General features: G+C 39.4%; 1 protein-coding gene across 1 annotated transcript; it reads right to left on the reverse strand.

Moving 5' to 3' along the window:
* Window positions 1-4623: 4623 nt before the first annotated feature.
* On the reverse strand, window positions 4624-7787 carry LOC5574867 (NAD-dependent protein deacetylase Sirt6). Its single transcript, XM_001655343.2, has 3 exons — window positions 7584-7787; window positions 6857-7525; window positions 4624-5017 (listed from the first exon to the last, which is right to left on the reverse strand). Exons 1-3 carry the CDS (start codon window positions 7716-7718, stop codon window positions 4646-4648), a joined length of 1176 nt encoding a protein of 391 aa, XP_001655393.1. The 5' UTR covers window positions 7719-7787; the 3' UTR covers window positions 4624-4645.
* Window positions 7788-19169: the final 11382 nt, after the last annotated feature.

Consider the following 19169-nt stretch of genomic DNA (forward strand, 5'->3'; position numbering starts at 1 on the left):
TTCTCAAATTTCATATCTCATGCTTAAGATTTTTTCTCACTTACGTTGTGGCTCAAGCACTTCACCAGCCAAAACATGACTCATTTGTTTGTTTTTCTGCTAGTAATATAACAAGCATTTCTAATGTAGTCAATAACATGGGGTTTTGACAGATGTCTGATGATTATGTTTACCACGATGTTTTTTTTTTCTCGGGATCAACGGCATTCCTTTTCTTTCAAAGGATGTCGTCACTATAACTCCAACGTCATTAGTGAATTTCTCCGGGACAGGATTCAATCCCAGGTCCTCAAAGTGAGAAGTGTGTGTTCCAATTACTACACCAGGTCCGTTCCCTCTCTGCATGGGTTTGATTTCTAACATCGGATGCTAATGGTAATTGTTTTTACGACAATCTTTATTTTACAGTTATTCATGCTTGCATACTATGTGATCTCTGATCAAGGTATTCAATTATTTCACTTTATTTTAATTTGTGTCGAACTCCGGAACTAATAATTTTTCCATCCAGTTTATGTTCTTTGCAACCTCTTGTGCACCTATTGCTTTAATTTACTGTCAGGCCGCTACCAAATCATCCTCCTATTTCTGCCCAATTTAAACTCTTTGGCATCATTTATAGTTTTACGTCCGCCAATATCTGGTACTTAGCCTAAACACGAAAGCCTAAGAAAACCTGCACATACACCAAAATCCCTATATAACGGACCCAGCAATACAAAGGCCCCAATGGCTTTACACCTCTTCTGAAGAAAAACGTGATTAGAGATTTTATGACTATGCAAAAGCCGAAGGCGTCGACGGGAATTGATATCCGACCGACTGGTGACTGGTTTGTGAGATAATCACGCTAACCACGACACCAATGCCACTTTTTTTATCTAAGCGTTGTCACTCAAGCCACAAAAAATCCGATTAGATCGGTATGATCAAATTTCCATATGATTAGACGCTCTCCAGGAGCAATGCTGTGCTTCGCACCAGCCACCTCAATACGGTCTCCAGGACCCATTTTCATTCCATCACGCTCTCCGGGAGCATTGCTGTGCTTTGCACCAGCCAATAACAATAGTTTCGGTCTCCGGGACCAATCTCTTTAATACAAAACGCTCTCCGGGAGCAGTGCTGTGCTTTGCACCAGTCACTTCAACAGATTCGGTCTCCGCGACCAACCCTCCTTTTCCTTGCGCTCTCCGGGAGCATTGCTGTGCATTGCACCAGCGATCATCAACAGTTTCTCTCTCCGAGACCACTTTTTTTTTTCTAACCCACTCACTGGGAGATACAAACCAAACACATCAATAACGTTTGGCCCCTATCAATTTCCGCTAGCCCTCTTCAACCGTCGAACACTTTCCGTGCAAATCAAACCCACCCTTTCGGTCTTGATCCAATTCATCTCAGCAGATAAACCAATGAAACTCCCACAACTCACCATTCGAACATCCCATTCTCGTCGCCACTGTGGTGTTCCACTATTTCCTGATGCACAGTTCCGTGTTCTAAAATCTTTTAGATCTCGATACTCTATGCTGTACTTCCGGCTTCCACTCTACAGAATCAACATTCAATTAATCTCCCTCTGAACCGCACTCCTCGCTATACTGTCACATTCACACTCTTAATCCAAAACTATTAAATTGTCATCTAATGCAACCTTAATAACAAGGTTTGTACATCGCTGCAAGGTGAAACTATTTACTTACGACTGCTCGTTAATGCAAGGCACCACAGATTCGATGCTTCACTCAAAGAAAGTTTTGGATAAAAGTTAACAATCGTTGATTAAGGAGTGTGTTTCAAAAGCCTATGCAAGCGAGTTCGGTTTGCGCGTCGCCGGAATTATTTTTTTCTTAGTTTTTGTATGTGCTGACATTGTTTTATGAATGCGATCCATGCCATCAGGATCGTTTACACAAACCCGTGTGTAGACATGTTTTATTTGGACGGTCGATTGAACGGAGAGATTCCAAATGCAGAATTCGGCGAATTTGTTCCAATATGAACCAATGCCCAAATATTATTCATATGTACCAGAACGTCTACCAAACGTATCCTATGGCCTTTCCACATTCCACAATACCCCGTTACACCTATGAGAGGTCGTAGAGTTCTCTGCATCTTTCTTAAATAGGTGTTCAATCATCATTCCGTCCCATTCATTAGCATTCGCAAGGACATAACCAGGACAGCTTTCGACTGTTGAAGGATGCGTCAATCGTGTCTAAGAGTCATGGGTGGATGTCAAATCTTTGAATTTGGTAACGGACGGGAAGGAGGCAACCCTCATACAACGGTCTAGGACTGTACCACCTACGAATCGCTTAATGCTAATGTTAACAATCGTTGATTAAGAATTTCTATAGGACGTTATATATCGTAAATAGAATTTACATAAGAAGAAGTTTAGGTGTATATGACCATTTGCATATCAATCTGATGATTGGAGTGACATGGAGAAACCACTAGGATAATTCCTGAAGCTTTTCTTCGAAAAATCTGAAATTATTTGTTTGAAGAATTAGTTGAAAAGTCTCGTAGTGGTCTTTGAGGGTTTTTCTGGAGCCTGTCCTTTAGAGACCATTTTGATTGAAAAATTAAAAAAATAGAGACCTACTATCAAATATAGAGACTTGCATTAAAACAATGACCAAGTCTCAAAAAAGTGACCTGCTACCAGCCCTAAGATTGATAAATTGAATGTTTCGACATTTTAAATTGAAAGATAATTCCAGATCAGTTTCCCAAACTCAGTTTTTCAAATTTCGAATGATTTTAAAAAGCTTACATGAAAATATGTGAATCCATTACTGATCAAATATTATTTATAAATCTCAATCTTGTCTTGGGAAGTCGATAAAATTTCATACCCGAAAAGATCCTCACTGAACAGCTCAAGGAACATTTTGATAGCGGCGCAGCTGAAATTTGTCGTCAAAATCCTTTGTTATGTACATATTCTACCATGGATTATTGCTTCAAAGCAATTTTCCTGATTGTTACCGTGCACTCTCGTTAATCTGAACGGTACTACATGGAAACTATCGTGGTTCATTTTTAATTTTAACTTCTAATTACCATAAACAACAGAAAAACGTGTTCCTGGTTACCTCTTTGGCTGTTTCGTTTTGCTTCTGTGTTCCGTACCACAAAGTTCCGTTTCACTTTATTCCACGAGCGTTTGAACCAATTTTAATCTGAACGATGTGCAAATTATCGGGGGTCAAATTAAAAAGTATTCAGATTAAATGCGGTCAAACCAACGGGGGTACCCGGTATCGATATTCCCTGAAAATTAAAGGTTTAATAAACCCCTGATAATTTCAGGTTAATTGCAGGATGAACCCCAAATAAACTTTAGAACAACCCCCATGTACGATTTATTTGGGAAACTACTCGGAAAAACCCTGAAATTACTCGAAACGAAATCTCTGAATGAAATACTGGAGAAATCTTTAGATAAATTCCTGGAGCTAATGCCTGGAAAAACTTTATAAAAAATAGCAGGTCAACTTGATTTAGGAATTCATAGGGAGAGTTCATAATAAATTTCGGTATAGTAATCCTCATGGATGAACACTTGGGAGAATCCATGGAGAAATTCTTGAATGAACACATATGAAAATGGTCAGAAGAATTACTGAAAAAGCAATGTAGAAACCGCTCTAGGATTTTCTAGAAAATTTTCTGGAATAGTTATTAGACAAATTTCGTCGATTCTAGAATAAACCTTCGTGGATTATTGCAGTATAAATGTTTGAAAGATATCCTAGGGTTACAACAAAACAAAATCGGTAAGTGTATTACTGAAGGAATATTTATTGGAAATTCTTGGAGAATTTAAAGATCATCTATGTGCAAATTGTTAAATATCAGCGTTGGACTGCTAAAGGATTTTATGGAGCAAATTCTGAAGAAAAAAAAAACACTGGCGAAATTTCAGGACGAATTCCTGGGATAATTTCTGGAGGAGTCTCTGAATGTATTCCTAAACAAATATCTGAAGAATCTCTTAAGATTTCCCTTGTGAAATCTGCGAAAGAAACTTTGAAAAAAATTGGGCGTACTTGTAGGAATTTTTAGTTTCTGTATAATAGTCTATTTTCTCTAAAGATCCTGTTTTAAGACGCTCAGTCGCTACCAGTGATACTTTTTAAACATCTCGCTTCTCTTGTTTAAAGGTCTTCTTCTTCCTCTTGGCATTACGTCCTCTTTGGTACAGACCCTGCTTCTCAGCTTAGTGTTCTTATGAGCACTTCCACAGTTATTAACTGAGAGCTTTCTTTGCCAAAGTTGCCATTTTCGCATTCGTATATTGTGTGACAGGTACGATGGTACTCGATACCCAGGGAAGTCAAGGAAATTTCCATTACGAAAAGATCCTGGACCGACCGGGAATCGAACCCAGACACCTTCAGCATGGCTTTGCTTTGTAGCCGCGGACTCTAACCACTCGGCTTAGGAAGGCCCCAAAGGTGTTTAAAGGTGTAAGGTTTTAAATTTAAGATTTTTTGTATTTTCCATGCCAAGCTGGACCACTCTAATTCCTAGAATATCGCCCCACTTTCTTTCCAGCAACAATTTGACCACCCGACCCATTACAATAGTCAATTAAAACACAGATTCAAGTTTAAAATAAAATTGTTTACTCAACTTCAACGTCGGTCTGTTCACTTTTAACTTCCGCTTCGGTTTCGACCACCGTAGTAGCATCCTGGTCGTTAGACTCCGCCTTTTCCTTCTTGAACTTTTTGCTTTTGAACTCGAACTCGTCAGCTTCTTCCTCCCGGCAGCCGCCTTTCTTTCTGTTCTTGGACCATTCGCGAACGGTTTTTGAATAGTGTTTATCTAAACTTTTCACCTCTTCGGTAGGAATGGTCCACTCCAGCGAACACGGCTCCGCTTTGGTGGGGTCCACTTCCTTCGTGTAGGCTGGGATTTCCACGCCTAATCGTTTGGCTACCTTTTCGATGATGGTATCCACGTAGGTCGATATCTTCAGATCGGCTTTCTTGTCCTGGAAGATTCGAAACTTGCTTATCTTATGTGCGATATCATTATTACTAAAGCAGAGTGACCAAACACCCGAGAAAATCAGAAATCCCTAAAACAAATTGATCAAGATTTCTTTTAAGATTTTAGTTAGGATGTTTTGTGAGAATATCTTCAAGAATTACCCCAGAGATTCCTTTAAAAATTAATTTTTGTTTATCCAGGAACTACTCCAAGAATGTCTCTATCTACTATCTAGCAAATTGACAGGTAGATTTTTCAAAAATCACAAATAAAATTGGGAGATATTAAAGGAAATCTTATTAAAGCAATTCTAATGAAACTTATGTTGACATTCCTTAAACTCCTGCAAAGATCTCAAAAAAAAAATCTAGATAAATTGGTTAGATAATTATTGTAAATAGTCAATTAAATCACTCTTAATCATGTCTTGTAGGATTTTCTGAAAGAAGTTTTTGTATTATTTGCTGGTATGAAACCTTTCACACCTAGATTATTTTCTGAATCCGCTGAAACCTCAAAAGCTGAACAGTTCGGTAGAGGAAACTAATGTAGGGTTTCAATGCTAGTAATAGTAATAGTAGCTGAAATTCATTCTAGACGCTTTTCCGCAATGATATCTCAGACGCATATACGTTTTGTGGAGTCTAACAACAAATTCAACGTCTTTACTTCATAGCACGTCTATGAAACATACAAAATCATTCGATTTTTCCAGCGAAATATGCATTTGAAAAACTGTTGTCCGAATGCCTATTATGAACCCTCCCGGGGTCCATAATAGGATTGTTTACAAATTTGACGTTGCGTATTATGGACCCTCCATTTGATTCCCATGTAATCCGGCTCGCTGCCGAAAAGCCTATTATGGACCCACCTGGAAATGCGTATTATGGACCCTCTTGTGTGGTTTCATTTACAAAACTGTTCAAATATCTGTATTTATGCGTCTCAAACCAAATATTTTGCCTGAAACTGCTGACTAACAATGTAATCGAAGTTCCCCCGGTGGATTTTCATAGGAATAAAGTTGCTTTGAGTGTTAATTTTATGTTTTTCTGTAGGGGGTCCATAATACGCAAAGGGTCCATAACCGGCATCGACTCCCTAGTATGGTAGTTTAGTACACGACACTGAAGACTGCAAGGCTGAGCTTGAAATTTTTGGACGACTTCTTGAGAGAATCGGCGGAGAAACCTCTAGAAATATTGCTAGAGAGATCCCTGAAGAAGTTCCTGTAATTATCATTTGCAATACAAATAATACAAATATGCATATGCATATATTTTCTCTATTCTTCTAATTTATTTATACATATTGTTCAAACTATTTGATTAGTAGAACGATTCAAAATTTAAAAATGTTTAAAAACTCAATATCTTTCCTTCTATCCTTACCATAAAAAATTGTGTTTCGTGAAATTTTCTGCTCTTTTGGTGGTTATTTAAAGGTGGCCCAAAGACAATGTAGGTTTCTATGGAAATTACTATAGATAAATTTTGAAAAATGCTAGAAACACGTTAGTACTGTGATATAAGTAAAAGCTTATCATCCCATAGTGAAAACTCATTCTTCAAACCTTAATGAAGAAAGTTGCTGAAGAAACAAATCTCTTATAGAATCAATTCAGGAGTGTAAAAAATCCGCATTTCAAATGGAGTGAAGATGAAGAACAGTTACTCTGTGCAACAATTTTATTTCAATAAGTGCTCCGCAAGCGAAAATAAAAGCTGTAAACCCCTGTCGTAGAGTAATGCGTGAAGAAATTTTTCAAGAGCCTGTGGAATAGTCGCGTAAGAATTTCAAAACAGATTCTCTGAGGCCACCCTGCTATAACACTTACATGCTTCGTCGGTTGCAAATTGCATATAACAAGCTTGCCACCGTAGCGTTTGTTCCTTAGCGGTAAATTCCCACTGGGAACAATCTGCAGCGTCGTCCCGAGGCAAACGTTCAAATCCGCCAGCGTGGAATGCATGAAGGCTAAGTCCAAATCGCTCTCCGGCAGATCGTGCTCCCAATCCAGAATGTTATCGATGAGATTGCCACCCCGGCAAGCCCGGGAGTTTTTCGTCCCCCGACACAGCTCTCCGGTCAATTTCTTTCCAACGGTGGGCGCCGGTTTGCTTCTCACATATTGCCGCCTGCATTTGAGGCACTGCTCTATGAACATGTTCCCATGCAATTCCGCCAGGTATTTACGACCCAACCCAGACCGCAAATGCAACCCGTCGATATTCTGGCTGATAACGTATTTCACGAATCCGGCCTCGACCAGAGCCTTCAATCCCATGTGAGTTTTGGTTGGCTTGGCCTCATCAAAAGCCACATTCACCGAAGGCTTTTCGCCTTTCTTCTCCAGCGTCCACACGCCTTTGGGCCCGCGAAAGTCCGGTATCCCAGCACTGGTGCTGATCCCGGCTCCGGTGTGAATCACAACATGTTTCGAACCCAGAATCCACTTTGCCAGCTGTTCGCACTTTTCCTCCACTGTTTCCGCGTCGTCAAAAATCTTTACCATAAAAAAAATGGAGTAAATTCAAGGAAATTTGAATGCTAGTTTTTCATACCTCTGGAACTCCCAATATGCCCTTGTTCTGGTAATCTGATAAACCATCGGCATAATTACACGACATAGCTTTGTTGGTACAGTCACTTAAATTCGCTGATTTTTCAAAAACTTGAACACGAAACACAACGATCATAAAAATGTACCTTCTGATGCTTGATGCGGAGAGGATGTAAACAAATCGGAGCGCTTCCTCTGCTTCTTCTTTGCGGTTATCAAAGTTTTTAAAAGCAAGGTAAACTATTTTCATATCCAAACAAAACATCAGAAATGGATATCGGAAAGTTATGACCACCCTCCGTTAGGTCAACTGCGCGCTCTACACTGATAAAAAGGCATGGTACCAATCTGGGTACACGGAGAAGAACGAAAATACTAGTTAGGGTTCATTCACATATTTCAACGCTGAAAATGGCCATTTTTGACACCCACCCCCTCGTAAAGGTTTTTGTATGAATATTCTACAAATTATGTATGAACCGTAACATCATGAGGACACCGACCCACCCCCTTCAGCGTTATGATATTTATGAATAAGCCCTTAGTGTACGATATAATATTTGTTCAATATATTATCACCATTATCACAGACAAACAGACGTAACACTCTGATAATTTTCATCGTACACAATAATAGCGCCCAATTCTAATATTTGGTAGTTGGCCACTCGTGGCACCCGCATCACTTTCGAGTTTGACGTTTGCTCACTATCGCCACCAAGTTCACGGTTGGCCAAATGAAATATGTTTAGCATTGGGCATAAATGTTCGCGTGATTATGTTTGAAATTGATCATCGTTCTAGCTGTTACGTCTGTTTGTCTGTGATATTATGTATCCGGTAGAAATCGAGACCAACATTTATTTATAATTATTGTTTGGGTTTATTTACAAATGTCATAACGCTGAAACTGGTCATTTTTGATACCCACCCACCCCCTCGTAACGCTTTTTTGTATTAATATTCTGCAAATTTTGTATGGGTTGTAACAATTTTAGGACACCCATTTGTGAATGGGCCATTTTCTCGGGACCCGTGCGTCGCAGCTAATATGTGAATAGTGCGATGTGGTCATGCAAATCGTACACGGTAAAAATCGAAAATACTGAATAGCTTAATGTTTAATGTGGTTTAATATTTCGTTGACATTTTTTATTTTTATCATTTGCTATGCGTTATCATATATGCACACGATGAATATATGTTATACGTTGCAATGAATATTAGGGGTTTATTTCCTCATGTACATAAGTGTTGTGGTTTCTAATCTTTGGACTTGTCGAAATTCATCGAAATTTCCAGGCAGCAAGCAACGACACGTTCGCTGAAAATTGTTAATCTGTAGTAAAGCCAAAGACCGTACTGATGGAGTTTTGTTAAGAGGTAATTTAAATAATACAGCGAAGTATGCATTCCAACAGAAAAGTAATCGCCTATCGATGCGTGAGAAATTTCTTGCAAGAAATGCTCAAGAAAAGCATTTTTCTTCGATCGCAGTAGGCAGTTGAAAAGAAATGTCAATTCAAATGGAGCTCACTGTACGAAATTTCTTGGCCAGAAATTTTTACTTTTCTCGGGTGGAACAGCATACTTAGCTTAAACAGTATTGAGCTCAATTAATTATGATATTAAATATGTTTCAGGAAATTTCTGTGGAGTAGACGTAGACAGCAGGAAATTTGCCAGATTTCTACCTGATCAGCAGGAAACACATTCCAAGGCGCGCGATTTTGTAATACTATACTGCTTTTCGGTAAAAGGTAGACCGGAATTTGTTCCAAATCCACGAATATATCACCGATTTGTGAACCACACGAGGAGGAATATGATCCGGGAATTCATTGCAGTGCAAGACGACAATCGTCATTGTAAGGGCTCATTCACAAATTTCATAACGCTAAAAGGGGTGGGTGGGTGTCCTCATGATGTTACGACTCATACAAAATGTGTAGAACATTCATACAAAAAGCGTTACGAGGGGGTGGGTGGGTGTCAAAATTAGCCATTTTCAGCGTTATGAAATAAATGAATGAACCCTAAGGAGAAAGAGTTGGATGATTTCCGCGTGCTGCAAAAACAAAGCTGGTCCATAGATTCGCAGAGAACGGAATCCTGGAACCCAATGGATTACACAAGAACCCCGTCGAAGCCAAATTTGGATGTGGGAGTCAGGATACGGTGGGAAATATTCCCGGCAAAGCATTCATGGCGGCAATCAAGCAATGAGCGTCCTGTATTCAATCCGCAGTTTTTCTGCACATTTTTGTTAAAATTCCAAATGAACGACAAAAGGACAAAAGTAAGCAGTTGGCAAGAAGCTCATCCTTAACCCTTTTTTCAAATACAATTTTCTCTAAATATGAACGATGATTGTTTTTATTTTTTCAACTAAAACTAAAATAGTTAATAGTTTTAAGCAATTTATAGAATTACCTATCATAAGGGCCTGTTCACAAATTTCATAACGCTAAAGGGGGTGGGTGGGTGTCATCAAAATGTTACAGCTCATACAAAATTCGTAAAAATATTTATACAAAAAGCGTGACGAGGGGGTGGGTGGGTGTTGAAAATGGCCATTTTTGGCGTTATGAAATTTGTGAACAGGCCCTAATACATTGGACTATTATTAGCGAAATATGCATACCATGCATACGCTGCTATAAAAGTCGTTTATTTCATGAAAATTCATTGAAAGGATTGAATAGACCAAATATGATCTTAGTATGACTTTTACGCTATTTAGCATATATATTTTTTATCGTGTAAGAATGCAGCGCCACACTAAAAATGCGGCGAGTTGAGACGCGTCGCGAGTCTCACTGGCGCGATCCGGTTTGGTGGCGGTGCGGCAAAAATGCTCTTTTAATCTTTGAGAATCTTAACCTTTCAGTCGTCGCGCGGTTTGCCACCGTCAGCACCACCACGCTGCTGTTGTGAACAAAAAGCGAGCTTTTTTCAGCAGTGTTGTACAAAATACAACAGCGCGACGACAGAAGTGTTAAAAAATATTCACCGAGCCGCGAATTATTTTTCCCCGTTCTTATGGCCGGTACGCTGATCATAAGTACTGTGCAAAAGGATAGGACAAGAAACGGTCAAGGAATTACTTGAGCTGTACGCTGCTAAGAAGTAGAGTTGATTTCATAACGCTGGTAACCCCTGCTGTACAAATTAAATGAAGCTGTAACTTTTCTGTACGGAAAAATGTGTCGCTCAATTATTCCGCAAGTAAAAGTGACACTTCGCTCATAATGGATCGGCTGTCAAAATTTCTTTGGTAAAAAAGAGAAATTTTACTTGAGCGCTTTACTTTTAATCTACACACTTAGAAAATATCACCGACTCCGGTAATTTTTTTACCGAAATATAAACCGCTGAGCGCTCGGTAATGCTTCCGGTAAAGTTAAGGATTACCGAACAATCTGTAATTTCAATCGACACGCAGTTGTCAAAAAAATTACAGTATGCTCGTAAATTATTACCGAACGAATTGGGTCCTAAAATGTTTAATGAATTCTCGTTTTTATTCAATAATACGAAAGAGCATGTTCTTGCAACTACTTTAGCAAGTTTTCCCGTTCAAATAACGGCTATATCATTTTTTAACTTCAATTTTAAAAATGGTTCCAAATATCAACCTTGACACTTGTGATCTTGTTTGACATTCACTTTTTCGACAAAAATGCTACAGGGCATATAGTTTTAACACTGGGGTTGTTCCTATCTGACATTTCGGAAGGGACACGGAAAACAAAATATACCCAAAATTCGAGTTTAAACCAAGGGGTGTGACAAAATCTCAAAAATCATAAAAAAAATGTTTTTTTGTACTTAAACCAATGAAAATCATTTAAAACTTGAGTAAACATGTGTTTCTGCCCTAAACTTAAGCGTTTGCTAATAAAATTGAGACAGGGCTTTAGGACCCTATTGTAAAATAAACTACCGAACGCATTGTTCGTAGCAGCAGGCAGTCGGAATAGAATAGGATGATCAAAACAAAATAAAAACAATAAATTTCATATTGATAGCAAATGTGCATCGATTTATTTCGCGTTTTCGTTTTAAATCCGTATGAAGATGAACTGCTTGTCTGCTTATGAAGATGGGAAACCACCAGCGGCATCACCAACAACTCGAACGCGTGCTTTTGCACAAAAGCGCCACCGATTCCGTCATGGATGCTTATGCCCGTTAATGTGACGATTTTATCCGGAACCGTAATTGGGCTGTTGAATGCTACAACGAAAATATTTTATTCGACCTTAAAAATAGGTTTTTTAATTCAATCCCTCAGCTCATACTTACGGAAAAGTAGTTCCAGGCGCTCATCCTGCTGTTGTAGTTTTACTTTTTTCAAAAAACAGTGTCCATGACCACAACACAGAATATCAAATGGTATTGGATGCGATACTATCATGTTGACTAGCACATCAAAACAAATATGGCAGCCTCAAAAATATCAAATCACAATTTGTTCGGTAAAGCGTTGTGGCACTATGAACTGAAGTACGATAAAAAATTACAGTCTACGGTGAATCTAAACGATTTACAGTTTTTTCGGTAAATAAAACGACGATTCCGGTAAAAGTGGACGAATATTGTTTTGATTTTCTAATATATTCAAGGATGTTCGGTAAATCTCGTTTGTAATACCGAAACTTCAGTTAAATATTTTTTTACAGTACGTTTCCGGTAAAAAAAAATTACCGAACAACGAGAAAAAAACTAAGTGTGTAAGTATGCTGTTCCGCTCAAGAAAAGTAAAGAAATTCCTTGACTGAATGGGTCAACAAATTTCCTACAGAGAGCTCCATTTGAAATGACATTTCTTCTCAACCGCGTACTGCGATCAGAAAAATGTGATTTTCTGGACCATTTCTGGGAAGAAATTTTCCACGCATCGAGATAGGCGATTCCTTTTCTTGTCAGTAGCAAACCTGCCTTTAAGGTGCATACTACGCATAAATCCCAATGGAACTGAAAATCAAAGGGATCCAAAGTTTACAAGAATTCCAAAGATTCGGACCAGAGTTTGCAGGAATCTCACTAAAATCTCTGAGATTCTTACAGAAATATCGTCTTGAAGATACCCGAATAATTTCAAAAGATTAATAGCCAGATCAAATACCGGATTTACAATATTCCCAAAATCCAAAAGAATCCCAGAATGGCTTGCGGAGTCCCAGAATTGTTATAACAAATCTAGAATGCCTATCAGAAACCCAGAATTACTACAGTCAACTTTCGTTCGTTGTACTAAAACCGTAGCCCACCTAGTGAAAGACTTTCACTAATCGGGCTGAGTTTTGAGCTGTCAAATATTCGATTACAAAATAAATTCAGGGCTACCAACTGTGACAAACTGCGGTTTATGTCAGAAACTGACGTTTGCCTTCGTTTTAGGTGGGCTATAGCTATAGGTCAATCGACATTGCAAGCTCTCAGTTAGAAACTGTGTAAGTGCTCATAAGAACACTGAGAAGATAAGAATTAGGCTTTTTCTCAGTTAGGACGTAACGCCAGGAAGAATGCCAGATCTCAAATAAATTCAAAACTCCTTACCGGAATCTCAAAATTATTTTCGAAATATCAAAATTTCTACGGAAATCGTCTTCCCATGATATTTACTGAAATTTTAATTATTCCATTTATTTAAAAGCATGAGTAGCAACCTCTGAAGCTACACTGAAATGAATTTTATTGTAGAAACTACTGAATCCATGGTAAAATTAAGAACTGCACCAACGTCAAAATTTCTTCTGTTGATTTAACCAGAGTTGTAGTATTTTTGACTAGAAACATTCTTGATTTGAGAAGTTTAGCACCATACTTTTGACCACACTGTGTTGTACGGTGGGTGTCACGGATTGAAATACAATGCTTTGTAGTGGATGCTACTATGGACATAGTCAAACTTACTGCACTGTTCGGTGATTTACACCAGATTATAGTAAACTTAACAGATTTTTGTAGTCGGTTGAAAATCGTTGGTGCAGTTCTTAATTCTACCATGGATTCGGTAGATTATACAACAAAATTTGTTTCCGTGTATCTACCAGTAGCTTTATAGTAAATACTACTTTTATTCATAGCAACGCGTTGTTTGTAGTATGTTCGAAAGGTGTAGAAAGAAAAATGACACAAAAATGTTCCTCTCGTGTTCCACATGTAGCGTTTACTACCGATAATGTAGTAAACTCAACTTAACTACATACATTTTATTCATATGGCCCAATGACTGAGCCGAGTGTCAAAATTAACTACACTCAGAAACACGGGTAGTCACAGAATGACTAAATTTTAGTAATTTATGACTATTCCCAAGTAACCAATAAGCCGTAAAAATCGGCATCAAATCAGTTCTATAGTTGATTTAAAAGCATGGCCAACAGAGCTAATTGGAACTATATCGTGATTAAGGGCCGCTTAAAAGCCGGTGAATTGTTCGGCCGATAAACGGCTCGTTCCTAGTCCCTGAAGTGAGATATGTCAAACATTTTATAGCACGTGGGCGAAGGAAAAAGAAAAAAAAGTTTGTATATATCATGTATTTTTCTTTCTATTTCTGTCTCATCCAAGTAGTGTTTTTATTTTTTTGTTGAATGACTGCGGCCCGAACTAATGTTCTCCCATCTCCTACTATTAAATGATTCCGGTCACATTCCCATCTGATCCATCGATGCTCTTCTGATTTACCCTGCTCAGCATCGTACATAAAGCGGTATTATCATGGATGCTGGTAATAGCATACATTGAATTAATTTAACCTGGATAATTTATTGCTACATTTTGGCGAAAACCAGAATAAAAATCTCAAAAACCACATGAAAGGTATTATATATTCGAGAAGCTCCCTAGGAAATACACTGAGAGCATTGAAAATCAATTAAATTCCGTTTTCCCAGTACCGCAACCCTGATCACAGTCGTTGCAATCCGGACGATATCCGGAACAGTTGAAATGTGTGAGTTTCAGACTATTTCGTTCGTTGCAGTGGATTCAGATTGTTACGAACGCAATAGTTGCCAGCTGAATCACAGATGATTTTTCCCGTTCGGAGTGATCCGTTACGTTGACCTGTAGAAGGATCGACCCAAAACAAAATTACAAATCCCAAAATATGACACCCAGCCACTTGGCTGGGAGAAACATTGTAAGGATCATTGACCACAGCCGGCGATGCTTTCAGAACTATCCCGAGAAACAAGTACCAGAGAAAAAAAAGAGATCACCCGAACCAGCTACCGTAGGCAAGGCACGCACGGCCCTTTGACAATGGGAAACGTGGGAGAAAACTAATAAACAAAAAGTTTATTGCCTATCAGTTGCTCAGCTAGTTGTGCCTTGTCACCATGCCCAAACGCTGATAGCTTAATATCGCACCCTGCAATCATCTAAAATCTACGGGCACTAAGCGTGGGTTCTCCAGGCGGCAATATCAAGTACCGATAGCAGCGCTGTTGGACTGATTCTGTTACCAATCGTTTGGGTAACAATGAATTTGTGTGGTGGGAAGGCAAGCTGATGGTTCAGATTAATTCAATTGTTATTTTTTTTTTGTATTGTATAAATTATTTATTTAAATGTCTAAGGGCCGATTTCTTCACCTTCACTTAATCCGTAAACCACGTTTACCCATACGATTAAACCAGGTTTAAGGCCTAAGCGGTGGTGAAGAAACCGCTTATAAGTGTACGATAAACGTTTGTCTCCACGGTTCAGTGTTTGAGTGATGTTTATTTTACGCTTAGTAGCTTAAGGTGTCCTTATTTATTTATTTTGATGTTGATTCCGATTGCAGATTTGTTCTTTATTTATTTATCTATTTATTTATTTATTTATTTATTTATTTATTTATTCATTTTTATTAAGTATTTATTTATTTATTTATTTATTTATTTATTTATTCATTTTTGTATTCACAAATTTATTTATTACCCAGATTTTTTATTTACATTATTATTCAGATTGTTTATTTATTTTTCATATTACAAAAATTCATATTACTTTATTTACAAAAAAGGAAAACAAGTGTAAGGTTAGGAAATGTCAAGGCTTTGCATGTAGCCCAATCGGAATTTTAATTTAAAGAATTTTGCAAGACACCTTTAGTACTGAAATATGTTTAGCGTGTAAGGAACTCATCGTTACCAAGACCCACTCATCATTACAAAGAAAGACGAGTTCTTGATATGTGTCATCAAGGACATGGGAGTTGAATAAGGGTAGTGGATAGTGGAAGGACCCCCCCCCTTTTTACGACTACTATAAAGGGGGTGGGAAGATTTTGGGAGGCTCTCTTTTAAGTTTGGTCCGGAGAAGTGATGGAAGTGACGGTCCGGATTTGTCCGCTAACATACAAGCCGGTTTAGTTCCGAAATTAGTCGTCAGTTATTACAACTTACGTGTTAAATAAGCCCAACAGCGATAATACCTTAAATTAAATCGTAAGAAATTAAAATGTACGAGTCAGTGTTGTGCCGCACCACGGACGATCAGTGAAGTGCACCTCAAAAATTAAAAAAAAAAGTCAGTGCTGGTCGAGTTAGGCACCATTGGCCATTTACGTACAAACAATGCCGAGCGAGTACGTGGTGAACATAATTGTGACGTCAGTAAGAAGATTTTGTGGTGACCGACGGACATTTTGTATTTCGTGGTATTACGCCAAGACTGTTGGCGTCGGTCAAAGAAAAGGTGCCACTCGCTCGATGACCACAAACCCCAAAATGTGCGCAGTGTACCACTTCCCGGACGTTTCGGAGTTTTGGAACAAAGGCCAAACGCTACAAAGGCCTATACCGCCAACCCCCCCCCCCCCCTTTTCGTCTGTTATGTGTGATGCTGTAGCCGTAAAAGAAGAAGCACGAAAAAAGATGAAAACCATGAAGAAGAAGACCCATAAGAACTCCAGGATCGATCGCCTACAAGGACATCTGAAGCAGTAACGGCCGCAACGTACCGGTGAGCTCCATCCATAGTGATACCCCCCCCCCCCCCCTTTTGAAGTCCCAAAATAAAAGTGTCAATTGTAAAAAGTCTGTTTCTTTCTGTTTCAAATTGATGTATGGCCCGTCTGAACCTCAGCTAATTAAATTTAAGGTTATTTAGAAAAAAATCTTGTTTTCCGTTGTCCTTCCACTTTTGTATTGTCCGCCTTTTCACCACTCAGTTCGGAAATTCTCTCGGAAACCTCCTACAACGACCCTGAGATCCAGGTTAATCAAAAGAGGCCTTGAGCGCCCACCCCGGAAGTTGCCGTTGGCTCTAGACCAGCAGCTTGGGGCTTTGGCTGGTCCCCTTCTGGGAGCTCGCAAATATACCTGGACCAAAGAGAATCGTATCAATTCTAGGAGGGATTCCGGTACGGCCTCGCGCATAGATTATTTCGGTGGGAAATGTAAATACACCAGAAAGTATTGATAGCTGCGGGAACCAACGCTTGGAAAAAGGTAATAAAACGGCATGGCAGGAGCAACAGATAGGGCTGATATTTTGGGGAAAAATAGTCAATGAGACCAAATGCAAGAAGGTAATAAAACTTGGGCCGTATTTGCATGCGCGCGGAGCAAAGGAGGAAAAATGTTAGTTTTAAGATTAGAATAGTAAAGTTCTGACCTCTCTTTCTGTCTTTAGGACAAAATAAGAAGTCAGATTAGTTTTAGCCCTATAAAAGCGGCTTGTCGCCGCTGGAATAATTGAATTCGATGTTGGACTTGAAGTCGGTAAGTTGTTCTTTCTCTCGAAAAATCCTTGATTTCCCTTTCAGACCTTCAAACCCGGAAAAGTGGTGAATCCTGTCGAACACTTGTAAACCTTGCACTAGACCGGATTACTACTTAGCTGAGAGCGAAGGTTAGAATCCTTAGTTCAATAGGCTTTCTCGGAAGGCCTCTCGAACGAGGAAAAAGTCCACCTCCTTTCCAAAACCCTTCACTTTCCTTGAAATTTAGACTCTGGCGGTAAGTTCTTCAGCCACCTCTCACCGAACCATAGAGGTGTTACTCCATATGCAGTCTCGAACTAAAGAAAGGTCGATCCCAACCCGTCCCAATTTGGCGTCTTTAATGTTTGGACTTTGGCAGTAAGTTCTTCTGCAACCTCTCACCGTACTATAGGGGTGTCACTCCTTACGCAGTCTTAGCCGAGAAGACGTTATCCCTAAATTCCAAGTTCTTTTGACTCGGAATATTCCTAGATCCAAAAAATAGTAAAACCCAGCATTTCACCCAAATCCTACCACGCGTGTTAAAATCAGATCGAGACAAGAACTGACGGACTGAGTCTATAAAAAATCCTTCGCAAACGAAAAGTTACGGTTCGTCGTTCGTGTTCCCGACACAGATAATTACTAATCTGGAGTCCCGTTGATCCGGAGACCATTCGGATTGCGATCAGGTTTACAGCACCACACCTGATACGTATTTTTTAATCATTCGTAATAACAATCATTGTTAGGGGGGCTCAGACAGCCGTAGCGGTAAACGCGCAGCTATTCAGCATGACCATGCTGAGGGTCGTAGGTTCGAATCCCGCTGGTCGAGGATCTTTTCGTAAAAGAAATTTTCTCGATTCCCAGGGCATAGAGTATCTTCGTATCTGCCACACGATATACACATGCAAAAATGGTCAATCGGCAAAGAAAGCTTTCAGTTAATAACTGTGGAAGTGCTCATAAGAACACTAATCTGAGAAGCAGGCTTTGACCCACTTTGGACGTAACGCCAGAAAGAAGAAGAAGAACAATCATGTTGCTATTCAATATCGCTTCGAATTTTGTCATTCTTGACAAATTGCGTCTCCGTTCGTGATTTGTTTTGAACGAAGCCAAATTTGATTCGGGTGGCATAAACGTCATGTACACAAGCCTCTTAACAGCATTGACAGCCGTTGTCTGCTGCTTGCAGGCACAGGGCTTAAGCCTCAAGCACAATGTGAGCGGCAGCGCGGTACAACGGCAAAACGGCAAGCCCATCTTGAGCTACACTCTACATGTAGAGTCAATGTTGAAAAGGATTTAGTCAACATGGGATTGATAAGTAATGTGTAGATCAAAATGGGCATGCCGTTTTGCCGTTGTACCGCGTTGCCGTTCACATTGTGCTTGAGGCCTTACAAGCACTGTGGTAGCGTTATATACCCATATACAGCTTGTTTCATTGCCCGTAGGTCACCGTGCCTAAGAGCACTTGAAAATGTTGGCACTGGAAATCCGTTAAGCGGCCCATATACCGCTTATAACAGTGCTTAAAGGCCCAAACGCAATGATAGCGGAACGGCAACGGAATGCGGAACCGGTTCGCCAGCATGAACTATAATCAGCTTGTCGACTCAGTGTTGATCCAATTTCATTCGTTGTCAGCTCAGTCGAGATGTTGTGATACATGCTGGCGAACCGGTTCCGCATTCCGTTGCCGTTCCGCTATCATTGCGTTTGGGCCTTAATGGTTACTTGGGCTGGTAGAAAAATTTGTATTCAAATTGAATGACCGAAATGTTGGAGACCGCACCCCTCAGATGCGCACTATTGAGAAACGAGTTGCGACGCGGCGAAGTTGGTCAAAAATCAAACTTTGCACGTTGG

This window comes from Aedes aegypti, chromosome 3 (assembly GCF_002204515.2).
Source record: "Aedes aegypti strain LVP_AGWG chromosome 3, AaegL5.0 Primary Assembly, whole genome shotgun sequence".
NCBI lineage: Eukaryota > Metazoa > Arthropoda > Insecta > Diptera > Culicidae > Aedes > Aedes aegypti.